Raw genomic sequence first — 15,429 nt, forward strand, 5'->3', positions numbered from 1 at the left:
AAGAAATAACAAGGGTTCTGAGAAAGACAATGGCAAACTAGATTTTATGTTGCATTAAGACAAAGATCATGTCCCTTTTATTCACCAGTATATCCTTGGTACTCATCCCAATGTTTGGCTCTTATTGGCATTAATACATTTTGCTGAATAAATGAACAATTGTAAATGAAAGTGGCAGGCAGAAGCTGGGAGGATCTTGTTATAGTTAATTTTATGTGTCAATCTGACTGGGTCACTGAGTGCCCAGACATTTGGCCAAACATGTTCTGGGTGAGCTTGTGAAAGTGTTTCTACATGACGCTAAGAATTGCATTGGTGAACTGGGTAAAGCTGACCACACTTCCTAATGTGGGCAGCCCTTATCCAATCAACTGAAGACCTGTATAAAACAAAATGGAAACTCCTCCCGCCTGACTGCTTGAGCTGGGACATAGGTCTTTTCCTGTTTTTGAACTCATACTGGAAAATTGGCTGTTCTTGGGTCTCAAACTCCCAGTTTTTGGACTGAATTCATACCATCAGCTCTCGAAGGTCTCCAGTTTGCCAACGGCAGATCTTAGGACTTTTCAGCCTCCATAATCACATAAGCCAATTCCTTATAGTCAATCATACACACACACACCCCATCTATCATCCCATTTTTCTGGAGAATGCTGACTAAGTAGAACTTGAGGAGATAGTGAGAATTAGAAAGACCTCAGGGCAAATATCAATTTCCCATTCCTCTCAGGAAAACATCTCTGGGTTAAGATGAAATTAAGGGTATAACTATACAAACCTGTCAGTAAGAGCTTAGAAAGGTTGGAAGTGGTGCCTCATAAACCCTTTCAAGTAGACCAAACCCATCTAAGGATCTGAAGAGCATCCCTGGACTTAAGAGCCTAGAGTCCAGTAGTTTCATAGGAAGCCAGGAAAAAAGAGTTTATTTAAAAAGGCTTTTGGGTATTATTTTTGTCCAATGAAGTGGATTATGATTTGACACACAAGGAGATCCGTAATATGTTTTAAAAAATTGGTCAGCTTGGATTGAAAAAGACAGAGTCAGTCCAAAATGCAAAGACACCTCTTGACTTGCCACCATTTTGAGCAGGGAGCAAGCTGAGAAGGCTTCCCATTTGAAGCACAGGTCATAATTTATGAAAAATAAATAATAAGGTACAGGAAGGAAACAAAAGCCTCAGGAAACTGTTTTGGGGAAGTAGGAATAGACCCTAGCTGAAGGACTTGCAGCAAGTGCTCAGCTGGATTTCAGAATTGCTATGGGCAGTGACTGCTGTATGTCTCTTATTGCCCTCATTTTTGAATAGGAGTGTTTATGGAGGTTATCTAATGTAAGTGTGTAGAGGACAGATAACTTGTCCCTCTACTTCACAGGTTGAGAGCAACTACACCTGGAACTATACCCCAAATGTCTCACCTGCAATTGGAAAGTTTAGATGACAAAGTCCTGCACTTATAGTTAATGACAAAATGGGGTGAGACTTCAGAGGTCTTGGGGAAGGGAATAATTGTATTTTGCACCCTGGAATGAAAAGCAAGAAATGTAAGTGGACACTCTGTGGCCACAGAGTGAACTGTGTTGGTTTTAAAACAAGAGCTCAAAAGTATTTGACAAAACTTCTGTCAAACAGTGGGATTTATATCCACTCCCTTTGCATCTGGGTAGGTATGAGATTGACCAATAGACAACTGAGTGATGCTGGGTGATTTCTAAGGCTGAGTTATAAAAATGCAATGAATTGTTTGCTGTAAAACTCACATTTAGAACCTTGAGTCCCCCAAAGGGTACAAAAGTAAATTCTGTTAATGGATATGGCCCCAGTATGAATCTGGCCCCCACATCATGGGCAGGAGGGGGGACAAACAGCTTTGTATCTCATGAATATTCATAATAAATAAATAAATAATAGAACCTTGAGTCCCCATGTAAGAAGTCTGACTTCCCTAAATACCATGCTGTAGGGATGCAAAGACACACGAAAAGGCCACATGCAGATTTTCTAGTTGGCAGTCCCAGTCTTCTAATCATCTCAGTTCAGCTGCCGAACATCTGAGTGAATGAGCTTTCAGATAATTGCATACCCCAGTATTTGAGTAAACCCCAGAATCATAGACTGGGAGTCACAGCCACACATAGTGAAGCATCCCACAGCACACTCTTCAAATTTCTGACCCACAGAATTTGTGGGCATTATAAAATAGTTGTTTTAACTCATGAATTTTGGGGGCAATCCATTACAAAGAAATAGCAACTGGAATACTGTTACATAGACCAGTCGGAGTTATCATAAAAAGCACATAAAACAGTTCCTGTTGAACACATAGTAAGTATTCAATAATTATTAGCTACAATAATAATAATGATAAAGATATAAGATATGTAATAATTATTTTAATAATAATTGTTATTATTATTAATGTCAGAATTAAGGAAAATCTGCCTTTTATTTTCATAGCACATTTATTTGTCATGTCAGTCAGGAAAATTACCTGTTAATACTGTTTGCCGGGGATGTATAAATGACAAATTCAAGGAGCAAAAAAAAATCTGATTAGTATCTGATACGTAGCCATCCTGCGTAACAGTTAGAGGTATTAAGCTCAAGATTTTCACAACTTGAGATACCTGAAAAATAGTCACCTCTCGTTGTCATCAAACAAAGGCAGAATGACTGGTCCCTATTAGACATCACCTAAGACATCAGCTACAGTGTTAATCAGTCCATAAAAGTAAGCCCCCAACTATCTCAGGTTCTATTTTCCCAATTGAAATTCAACACAATGGCTTTTTCTTTGGCATTTATACTTTCCAAAGGTCATTTCATTGTTGTTACAAGCATTGATATCCCCAGATTATCAAAAGAAAAAAAAAAAAAGTCACAGAGCAATTCATGTAGAATTGAATCATGCCAGTACCTCAGGTAAAAGCTGTAGGTTTGACACTCTGATAAAGTCATCATTGGGCAGTTGAAGACCACTATTCATGCTGTTCATCACTATGTTATTTTAAGAAAAGGATCATTGTGATTTAGAAAAATGAAAAGAAAATTAGCCATTTCCCTAAGTACTCAAATATTCACAAAATAATTCTATGCATGTAAGCTTTCAACAAACTTTTCCAGTCAGTAACATTGGTTATTTTAGTTTCTAATAGCATGGTCTGTTCTTTATAAGACCTAAGGAATTGATAAAATAAAAGGCAATCAAGAGACTACCATAAAGATGAAAAAAACTAACAAGAATTATCGGAATAACAGATATTCACAATACTCAAATTTAAAAGCCCATGAAATGTTGAAAATATTAGCACAAATAAAGAACACTTGGCAATATGTGCATGGAACAGAAGTAAAAGATACATGTGTTTTTGTACAAATTCTTGACTCTACAAATTTCTTGGTTCGGCAACTGTGAGATTGAAGTCAAGTCAGCAAAGAAAATCCATAAGGTTGGATTTCACTTACCTAAGGTGAAAAACACGGTTTGTTTAAGTAGCGGTCAGAGTATTGGCAAACTTCAACTAGCAGTGTTAGTCTTTTATTTCCATTTTTTAAAATCATCATTATTATAAGAGTCACAATCTATGGAGCATACAAACTTAAATATTTCTTTATCACAATGAAAGGTATTAGTTAGTAAATATTAGTCATACTCACTAAGAATAATAAAATACGTTAACGAAAAACATAGTCAACTCAGGGAATTGATTCTTTTAGCACTTCTATTTATCAAGTACTTAATGCTGTTTATTTTGTCTCAGCAAATCTTCTTAACAGCTTAGAAATATTAGCTCATTTTAATTTTCATAACTTTATGAGACAATACTCATATTAGTCAGCATTTGATATATGAGGAAACTGAGGAACAGAGATGTTAAGTAACCTTGCCAAGGACCCATAACTAGGAAATGGGAAAGTCCAGATTTGAACCCAATCAGTGTCCCTCCAGATCCATGCTTGTAAACACCTCACTGTTGCCTCTCATCCTAGGCAGTCATGTAACAAGTAAGAGGTTCCCTCTAATTCCAAAGCACGAAGTTTCTCTCATTGGAAGTTTCTCCTAATTCTAATTCTAAATTCTAAATTCCAGTTTCTAATTTGTAAATTCTAATTCTAAAGCATTTTCTTTCACCGGTCCTCGAATAGAATGTGTAAGTCAGACGGTAACATTGACAGTCAAAGGGGAATCCTTCACTGTGAAACTGACTGACTGTGTGCAGAAATGACTCCTTCCAAAACTTAAATGAACTGTAGCTTCATCGTAAATAGTCACATAGAAAGTAGTTTTAGGTTCAAATAAAACACATTGCTAAAATTTGAATTCTGAAAGCTTTATAAAATTTACAATAACAAATCTGTAACATATTTTACAAGTTTATGATAATTAATTTTGAATAAAACTGGAAAGTAAAACTGAGTTATGGATCTAAGTATGTACAACTTAAGCATATGCCTTTAAGCCACTGTGCATTCACAGCCATACACCATTGTATGGAGCTTGCTAAGGCATAGACCTGTTTAGGATTACAGGTAGGAGTAATGACTATATGTAAAAACTCTGACCCTATGTGAAACCATCTCGCCAGGGCCTCACCTAACAAATGTGTGTTGATTTCTGTGCCTCACACATGAGTTCCTTTTCTGCTCCCTGCAGCATTGCATGGCCAATGATGACCTGGTGCCAGAATTTTTTTTTTCCCTAAAAAACTCCCTTTTATTCAGGTTGACATCAAAAGTGTAAATCCTCAAGACTGCAATGTGTTGCTTTGTATCAGAAAATGTGCATTCATTGTTGGTGGTTGAGTAAGACCCCACTTCAATTGCCCACTTTGCTTTCATTATCCAGATTTCTAAGTTTAGTGAATGAAAGGCTGAAAGCCAAAAGTCAGACACCCAGCACCCAGGAGAACTCTCTCTTTTTCTTCAATTTCCTTTTCACTCTTTCAGGAGCAAAGTCTCATCACCAGTTCTAGTCTCGAAGAGAATGAGTATCGAATAGATGTCATTTCTCATCCTCGCCTGGGAGTTATGAAGGTTGCTGCAAGTGGCTCGGGGTGATATTCCTGGGAATTAGCTAGAGGAAAGCAATACTTGGGCTTTCAAGTTGAGGGCATCTAAATCCATGTTGGCATTGTCAGTGCTGCCTTTGTGCTGCAAAGAATTGAGTTAAATGTTGGCTAATCAGCAAGTTCTAAAACTCCTGATTAATACAATAGGTGTAGCTACACCTGCTCTTCCCATGCTCCAAGACTCTACCACATCAAGATTTTTGTTCAAAAATCTTTCAAGCACAATGACCACATGGCGTTTCATTAAATCACCCATGAATTCATCATAAAAAATTTTAAAGATCCACACCAGGGAGGAGTTTTAACAATCTATCTGCCTAACTGAGGCTACAGTTTAAAAAATACTGACCAGGATGTGTCAGCAATTACTAATTGTTTTCATTTAATAGTCAATAAAATGTGTTATTCAGTCATACTTATTAATGCAATTACCTACAACATCTGTTTTAAACAAGAAAAATTAATGTAAATTATGCTAATTTCATTGCTGAAAGCAAATAATAATATGGAAATTTCCTGGTTTTCATTATGTAAAAGTATTTTAACACTATTAGCATGCTTAGTGGAATTCACTCCAAGCACATGGGACTCTAATACTCAATTTAGACTCAGGAGAGTAGTTGGAAAGTGCTCTTCTGGAGAAATGAAAAAGAGAATTAGCCTTTCTACCCCCTGGCATTCTCCCTGTAGCGTCAGACTCACACCTGCTAAAGATGCGTTTCATTTAGTTAATATAGAGCATTAACCTGCAAGCCCAGGGTAAATGTGCACTCAGCGTAGCTTATTCATAAGTCAATGTTTGTGATTGCTTTACCCAGATCCTAGCTATTTTCAATCTCAGAAGTTAGTTGCTGCACAGGAAACTATTGTAACTGCACTTTGGCAAGGTATCATTTAAGGTCCTTTGTGCTGTAAGTAACATAACACATAAGAAGAAAAATGGCTTAAATAATAAAGGAATATATTGAATTACTTCATTGGATAGCTGTTTGGTTTTGAAGAAGGGTTGGTTTCAAAGAAGCATGGATCCATTAGCCCAACCAATATCAACTGGAAACTATTTTTCTTTCTCTCTCTGTTCTGCCTATTTCCAAGTCAGCTTTAGCATCAGGAACATCTGTGGTTCCCTTGAGCCCTTCCTCCATTTCTCTCACATTATCCAGACCCAGACCCCATGTCTCATATGAACCATCCATAAAAAGAGAGCAAGTCTATTCCAGAAGTTTTCAGAAGCAAGAAGACTTCTCTGCCCCAAAATCCCATTAAAGTCTCAGTGTGTGCAATTGATTCTGATGGAGTTATGTATCCACTCCTGAACTAGTTGCTGTGACAGGGTATTGAGATATACTGATGGCTTTAAGCCAATCAAGTCTCACTCCAAATCACATGGCTGAGAATGGGAAGGGCTCGTTCTCTGAACACTGTTACCAGAAGGAGGAATGGATGATTCACAGCAAAAGCAATAGATACCCACCAGAGATGAGTCCTCTCTATTCAGTCCTATTCTGTGTGAGCCAAATATGCCCTCAAAGAAATATGTGGCCTTTGTGTTCCCAGAGTGGAGCATGACCACATGATTATGTTAAAGGAATATTAGAAGAAAAAAATATCTTATTTGGGAAATAAGATCTAGTTTAAATGTGCTTTTATCTCAAAGGGGGTGGGACAAGCTTGAGAGGTTAAATGAGTTATTTACTCAATGTTAAAATGTCTTGGTGAAATTGGGACTGCATTTTAGATATTCTGAAACTCAGCCTAATATCCTCTCTACTAAACTATTTTGCCCAGTATTATTTAACTTTACCATATTCCATAAATAGGACCCATTTTATACTCCATTTGAACTTATGAGTCATGGGCAGACACTGTAACAAGAAGACATCCCTATTCAGAGGCAGCAGCTTTGGGAGTTATGTTAACTCTTTTGGGATTGTAACTTGTTGCCTTGAAAAAAAATTGTTAAATGCAGTAACCATAGAAAGAGCAGTAGATTGGTAGTCAAAAGGCCTGTGCTTTTTTCCCAAATTCACCACTAACTAGTTGTGTGACATTGGCAAACTTTTTATTCTTTATGGGCTTCAATGGTAAAATCAAGATAAATAATTTTTAAAGGACTTTCTGATACTGAGATCCTTCATTTCTACAAATTTTGTTTAAGGAATGTGAAAAGGTTAAGGTTCCTTAACTCAAATGAAAGGTATAGGATTTGAAATCAGAATGGTCTAAATATTAATCTCAGCTCTGGCCTGAGATTAATTTTTTTAACTTTCTCGATTTTCAACTAAAAAATGAGAATTAATAAATCTATAATTTATCCATTGTGTTCAAAATTAAGACGATCAAAAAGACGTATGTTTTTCAGTTTATCGAAGTTCATGAAGGGATTCCCAAGTCACAGATCTGCAGCTACTTTGAGAAAGGAAAGATGGCCCATGAGCTATCATTGGAAAGACAAGTAAAAGATCTGTAAAGGGATATTCTGGGGAAAAGAAAGGGAAGCTAAACATTCTTTTTGAAAAAAAAAATGGAAAAATGGAAGTAGAGAAATATCACAAAATAATGAAAGTGTTAAAGGAAAAGGTACACATAAAGAAAGAGATTATTTTGTCCTCCCCACCCAAATCATGTTTGCCACGCATTCAGCTTGAGAGTAAGGGAGGTTGAAGGGAAGGGCGCACAGCCTCTTCTCTTCTCTTCTGGAACTTCCATCATCTAAGGTATGGACTCAGTTTGCTGATGAAGGAAATGGCAGCCTGAAGTGCAGGGGGCAGTAGCAGCCTTGGTAAGATCCCTGGTGTATCTCTACATTTGAAATACAGTGAGCCTTAGAGACGTTTGCTTACAAATCCCAGAGAATTATAAGGAAAATGTGCTACAGGTTGACTAAATACTGAAATTTATACAATCATTATACTTTCCCAATATAGCATAGGAAATTAAGTTAGCTCTAGAGGGCTAAGAATTTGATTAATAGAATTCACTACCTTTGTAAGAGACAGATGTGTTTTAGGCCCAAACCTCTAATGTGAATTAATTATAGCCTGGTAAGTGGTTTTAACATAACTGAAAAAGAAGGAAAGGATGGATTTATAGAAGCAAAGTGGTCCACTTAGAAAGTAGGCAAATGAGATTTAAAGAAGCTAAACTGTCTGTCTCTGACACTGAACCAGAGAAAAAGAAATCTGGAACTATGAACCTCTTCAGAGAAATAACTTGTCTCATGGCTTTCCCATGTTGTAGTTTTCTTAAGGTGTAGATTAATTATCCCCTAACCCAAACCATTTTATATCCTCAATGATTCCATGCTACTAAGAAAAGTTTGATTACTAATTTCCTTTCCAGAACTCTCCTAGAGCTTGTACTCAAACATTCCATCACTAAAAAATATTGTCTCCAGATATAAATTTGACCAACTGCATTATACTAAGTCTTCTATACCTTTGTAATGGACTAATGTATATTCACTTCACAAAAGATTGAAGTGGTTGTGATAATCACTCTGGCTGTGCTAATAAAATCTTGGGCCTGGAATGTAAGTGTGAGGCACAGTTCTTTAAATGCCCAAGCAATTTCCAGAGCTGGTGTCACTGGAAGATAAACCTGCATTGCTCCTGACGGCGTTTGAATGTATTGTCCTCCCAGAACTCATCTGGAAGTCTGATCCCCAATGTGGCAGTGTTGGAAGCTGTTTGAGTCATAGGGCAGGTCCCTCATGAATGGATTAATGTTCTCTCTGGGGGGGGTGAAGGTAGTGAGTGAGATCTCGCTCTATTAGTTCCTATGAGAGCTGGTTGTTTAAGAGACCCTGGCACCACCCTCTTCACTCTTGTTTGCTCTTCCCATATGATCTGCTTGTACCCGCCGGCTGCCTGCCACTTTCTGCCATGAGTAGAAGCAGCCTGAGGCCCTCACCAGATGCAGCTGTCCCAGAATCGTGAATCAAATAAACCTCTGTTCTTTCTAAATTACAGAGTCTCAGGAGTTCCGTTATAGCAACACAAAATGAACTAACACACCTCCCCTAACCGTTAACCAACTAATGGTTAACAAACCATTAACAAACACCAACTCTACTCAAACTGGACATAATATGTTATTTTGTTTCTTGTGCTTACAGGACTATTAACCAAATAGATAAGTCATTATAACACTATGACATGGAAAATATATCAAAATGTATATTCATTATAAAGGTTGGAGTTAGAATTGTTATTCTTTTAAAATCTTAAAAGCCTGGATCTTCTGGATTGTAAAAAGAATTAATAGTTTTCCTATTTTCTTTTCTTAGTGTGATTTTAAAAAACTCTGAAGTCAAGTTAATAAATTAACTTATTCAAAAGTCAAGAGTCTACGTTTTTAATGGAACAGAAATTAAATGGGCTTACATTTAAATTATCAAATTCAAAATTCTGAAATCAGACATTTGTCCAATGTGCGTATGCATTCTTTGGATAACTTTAAGACAAGAAAAAATTTTAAGGAAACTTCAAAGGAAGATGTTGACCATGTGTTCAATAATCAGGAAATGCCCATATGTGTACAGGATATTTCACCTTCCTTTAAAGAGAACCAGCGCTTGAAGTTACAGAAATCAGTTTTCTTGTTTTCCAGCACACAGGACATATGCATGTTTTAAAAGGCATTTAAAACTTTTTTAGACTATTGCTCATCAAAACAAATGATTTAATGGCCTATAAGATTTGATAATATGGTTTAACATACCTTTGAAGAAAAGTTTTTAACTCCATCCTATAGAAAACCAAGAAGTTTTGAAACTTTACAAGCGTGTAGGGACTCGGAAAGCAATACCCGCAAAGTGTAGGCCTCAGAAGTAGCCTCGAAAGCAAAGTTTTTCTCTGACCTTCTCCTTTCCACCTGTCTCGCAGCCTCATTCTCTCCGGAAGCAAGCCATAGAAACCAGAAACCCTCTTCCATAAGGTGGGTCACAGAAACCAGAACCCCTTTTCCCCAAAGCCAGCTCTTAAGACTAAAAATCTACTCTTAACTTTTCCCTTGCCTTTCTGTCTTACAACTAGTCCTAATGAAATTCTCTGACCTACCTTATGTGATTGTAAGTCATAAGACCCCCATTCCAGAAAGGGTCTCACCTCATATGTGGGAGGACACAATGTTCCACAGAAAGGCCCGGAAGAATCTGAACAGACAGGCCTCGCTAGCTTTCACCACTCTGCCTATTAGGATTAGATGATACATTTTTTGTCCAAACACATTTCTACACAGAACCTAAGCATAAAAATAGACAGTTTTTCCTGTATCTTTGGGTCTTTATTTTGCAAGCTCCCATGTCACTTAAAGCTATGATCAAATAAATTTGTTATGCCTTTTCCCTATTAATCCGTGTTTTGTCAGTTGATTTTCAGCTACCTTTCAGGGATTGGAAGGGAAGGTTTCCCTTGGCCCCTACAAGTGCTTTCCTTTCTGATACTCAGGACTATATTTCTTTTTAACAATAATAGGTAGACTGGGAGTTTCCTTTATTTTTCTCACATTTAACCTCATTTTCCTTTAAGAATGCCTACTGACTCCCATTGTGACATATGAAGTGTATTTGCCCCTGAAAGAAACATAGCTCTTTCTTTAAAAGATGTGTGAGGATGTTTGCAGATGCACATTAGTACTAAAATCTGGATAAATACTGTGGCTGGTTTTACTTGAGGTAGAATAATTTTATTATTATTTCTAGCATGGAAAAATACTTGTGTATTGTTTTTTTCAAAAAATTATGTAAGCCATTCCAATTTATCTCGTTCACGCCAAGTAGAAATCAACAGCAGGGGATTTCTGGTTAAGACCTAGAATGGAAACTGTGTTTTCATTTCCAAATATTGTTCAAATACTGATGATTCCACATACCAAACCAAATTGCCACCCAATATCTTCATAGGAAGTTTTCTTCAAAATTATCTTGAATTTATCCAAAGATCTAGCCTATGAGTAAGGAATGTATAACTTTTAAAAATCTTAGTATTGGCATTTCCATACTTATTTTCAGAATTGATCAGTGTCCCCCATTCTCCCCACCCCACACAAATAAGCTGAAGAGTAGGTCTTTGATATTCTAATAATCACATTACAAAGTCAAAGGAAAGAGACACACCATAGAGAATATTTCCAATTAATACTGAACTGAAAAGTTTCTTTCCGTTTCAAAGATGCTTCCTTCTCTGAAACTCTCGAGATACCTGATGTGCTGATGACAAGGTGATCACTAAAGTAAGAGTATGTCTTTATTAAATTAGGCAGAAAAATCTTCAGAAGTTTTCTGCAAATCTAGCCACATCAAGAACTCATCGCTCTTGAATGACATTTTCAAAATTGTTAAAGTAGAAAGAGTCTATAATTTTTTTTTTTCATTTGAAGATATATTCGAGTTTATTATTCTCTTCCTCTCAGGCATTCCTTGACACTCCACTCCCATTACCTTTATTTGTTTTGTTTTAGTTTTGTTTGCTGCTGTCTTGTCCCTAACACCTTAAACTCAAGAAAAAAAAGATTAACTTATACAACTGGGGAAAACTCATCTCCTACAAAGCTAAGGAGATTTGAGGTCTAGACAATAGTCATGTTAAAGAGACAAGAGGATTACAGTTCCTGGCATTCTAACTCAAAATCCCTTTTAGGGGAACACAACAGCATTTATAATACTTTTACCTAATATTCTTGACTCGGCTCAATGTTTTTCTTAAAAACCTGTGAAATAAGTTCTCAGCATCTGATCTTTTAAGCAGTTTAAGTTAGAAAACAGCTGCTAAATTTCACCACAAAAGAAAGCTTAAATGTAATAAACGGAATATTATAGCCCATGTTATTTCAAATAATGCTTTTCTCATGAAGAGCAAAATACAATGAACAGACATCAAACAGAAGTCATATACACACGTGCACCATCAATGAATGCAGAGCAAGAGAGACCCAGTGAGGCAATAATTCATGTTATGTCTTCAGTGTCACAGCTTTCATATCCTTGGCTTCTCTGTCATTTTGTTAAGCCTGTCATTTTCAAACATTCTAGCTTAATGGGCATTGAGCAAAATTAGCAAGCATCAAGAGTTTCAGCGTCTGAAGATGACCAACAGCAGTGCCCACGGCCAACCCAGGACCTCCACGAGCCAGAGAAGTCAAAAGTGACTCTAGGTTATTTAGCAAAAGGGACAGAAGTTTTTATCTGTCAGGTAACAAGTGTCCTTATGGATTTGGTTCCCTTCCTCACACAGAAAATAGACATTGAGTTAAATACATCCCTGTTGGTTACAAAGGATTCTCTTCCGAGCTACTGTTACACACTGAGAACTGGAATCCGGCTGCTCTGAAGCCTTAGACACATCCTGAGGCACAGAGAGCAGCGTGGGCTACAGTGGCCTGGCTCTCCAGGTCGATCAAATCAAACCTGCTCTTACCTCGACTTCCTTGTTCTTCTCTTTGTTTCTGCCCATTGAACTTCGCCCATAGCTGGCAGTCTCCCGTGCTGGGATTACGGAAATCTGGTGGAGGGGCATACTGGCAGGGCTGCAGCTTGCCAGTCCCCGATTGGATGCCTGATCTCTTCACTCGCCCTGAGTAGCCCACCTGCACAATTGTTCATATCCTTGCTTTGCCAAGCTCAGGTCTAAACAAAAAGGGGAAAAATAGTGTTTGAGACACTGTGCAGCAGAAGCCAGGGTCTTCTGGCCAAAATGTCAAACACATGGAATGGGGGGTTCAAAAGAAATGCAAGAGCAAATAACCCAGGGAGTATTGCATTCTCAAAAGGATGATTTACTGCAAGTCATAACTGCACTGCTTTGTCACAGGAGCACCCCCTCTCCCCTAAGAGCATTGTGGGAGACAATTCAATTTCTATGGTTCCTAATAACTGTCATGGAAACCAAGGAAACCTAAGTCTCACAGGCCCTTATTAGCAACTGCTTCCTTTAATGGCACAGATTCCCACATTTGCAGCGGCTGCCACTTCTGCTTTTGTTTCTCTCCTGATTCCCCAGGAGTCCACTAAGCACCCAGAGACACTGCATCCTGCTGACTAGGTAAATAAGCAGAAGGCTGAAAAGCTTAGTGTCCTATTTGGAGCCAAATCTCTTCCTTGAAAAGCACGGCTAGCTGGCTGTGTCCTTCATACATCTACAATAATCTGCTTAGGTCAAAGGATCTGCCTTGAACAGAAGAGCGTCAAATGAGGTGTTAAAAAAAATACAGAGAGAAAGAGAAAGCGAGAGAGAGAGAGGGAGAGAAAGAGAGAGAGAGAGACTGGAGGGAGACTGGCAGCAATTGCAAATGTCTTTCTTTGGCTGGTAGTAAAGACAGTGAACTGTTCACTGCACCTTCCTTACTAAGATGTCAGCAACAGGAGACAGAAGGCATCAGTCATTCTAAAGCACAGATAGAGTTCTACGCTATCATTTCAGCTTTATTGCAACTTCCGTGCTGCCTGAAATGTATTTGTTAGAATCAGTAGTAGTTCGTCCTTGCTTTTCCAGGAAGGAAATAGACTCAGCTAAGGACTTTACTGTCCTCTCAATAGTTATACAATTTGGAGAAAATAAATAGTTAATCAGAATCTCTACCCTTTAAATTAAAAGAAAACAAAACAAAAACACAAAACCTTTTAAAACAGTTCAATTTCTCAGAGAAGTGAATTCTTAAAATACATTAACTTTGTAAAAAAAATGACTTTTCCTCTGTGATCATTTCGTCTTTGTTACGATATTTGGCAATCTGACTTTAAAACAACAGAATTTCCTTTTCCCATTTTGGTGCATGCATTACATTTTCTGCACATTTTGAATAGATCTGATCTCCCACTGTCTTTTTCACCCCAAAAGAAGCATAATTCAGAAAATATCTTGTTGATATACATCCTTAGGTACTGTTTATAAGTTAGTATTTGTCCATAATCACATAGGAGATCCTCAAAGTAATTCCTAATTGCAATTCATCTCTGTAGCCTGCAACAATGCTATTTCCAATATGATGTTACAATTTGTTTAAACTCAGGATAGAGAGATAATGTGAAAAGGGTAGATACTCTCATTGGCAGTAGGGCCCAAATTAATCAATATTAAGATTGCTAAAAACAGCTTTAATTAAAATACTTGCATTGAAATAAATACAATCATGTCACTTAATAATAGAAATATTTTCTGAGAAATGTGACGTTAGGTAATTTCATTGCTGTGGAACATCATAGAGTGTATTTACCCAAAACTAGATGATATAGCCTACCATACACTCAGGCTATATGGTACAGCCATTATAATCTTACGGGACCACCATGATTATAAGAAACATCGTTATGCAGTGCATAACTATATTTCAATGTATTTTCAAGTTTGGTCCAATTGTGTTTTTCTTTTAACCTAAATTAGGCAGTTCACATGTTTCCCACCCCTACCATGCATCAGGCTCACCTGGGGAGGTTTTATGATATGTAAATACCTGACATACTTTACTGTAGATTCAGGTTTTGTAGAGATGCAGTGAGGATCTAAAGTGAACAGTTTTTTTTTTTCAAAATTCAGAGGTTATTCAGCTACAAACCAGTTTTCAGAACCACTGCAGTATATATGTCACTAAAATAATCTTAGCACAATACGCTAAAATTTGTATAGAGACAAATCTCTTGCTTTAGAATAGTAAAAAAAAAAAAAAAAGAAAAAGAAAAAAGAAAAAAACTAGAGTTGGGTAGCCCTAAACCTGATATTTGTTTACCATCACTCTTACTTTACAAAGTGCATTTGTGAAATACAGAAACTTGAATGAAGGAACTAAAAAGCCAACCTCTTCCCAAAATGTCATGTCCAAAGTTAAATTGATAATGCTTAAAGATTGTTATAGTTTAACGATCCCATATGTGATATGTAAGTGTGAGGGGGGCATTTCTTTACTTAAAACTAATTTTTAATTCCTCTTCCTAGAAGGACTATCTTAATTAAGAGAAGGTTGGGAATAGAAGTCTTTAAACCTAACAGTGTGTGACAAATACCAAAATGTAAATTATGAACCTCTTTAGAAAAGTAATATTGTCAGTGTTTACATCCATGAAAAGTTCCATGAAAAGCCAAGGCAGCTTTCCAGATAAATTTAGACTTCAGTACTCTTGCCTAAAATATTCATTAAAGTTACAGGAAAGAAGATTTTTAGCTTGAATTAACTGTCTTAATCCTTTGCCTCATTATGCATGTCGGGTTATCCTTTGTTTACGATGAGATTTTTTAAAAATCAGATTTAAATTTTAAGTTAATTCGATTTATGTGGATGAGTTATTTCAATTAGCTTTCTTTTATCCTAAAATTTAGAATATAAATTGAATCTCAGAAAAAGACTACTTATTCCTTAGAGTATTTAAC

At 36.9% G+C, this 15,429-nt stretch overlaps 1 protein-coding gene across 1 annotated transcript in view; it reads right to left on the reverse strand.

The window, feature by feature from the left end:
- MARCHF1 (membrane associated ring-CH-type finger 1) overlaps positions 1-12,585 on the reverse strand; it is a 470,370-nt gene extending 457,785 nt beyond the window's left edge. The window contains exon 1 of the mRNA XM_063108506.1: positions 12,487-12,585. Within this exon, the coding sequence (XP_062964576.1) occupies positions 12,487-12,585 (99 nt within the window). The remainder of the gene's footprint in view (positions 1-12,486) is intronic.
- Between the last annotated feature and the right edge of the window lie 2,844 nt (positions 12,586-15,429).

Source organism: Cynocephalus volans, chromosome 9 (assembly GCF_027409185.1).
Source record: "Cynocephalus volans isolate mCynVol1 chromosome 9, mCynVol1.pri, whole genome shotgun sequence".
In the NCBI taxonomy this organism is placed as follows: domain Eukaryota; kingdom Metazoa; phylum Chordata; class Mammalia; order Dermoptera; family Cynocephalidae; genus Cynocephalus; species Cynocephalus volans.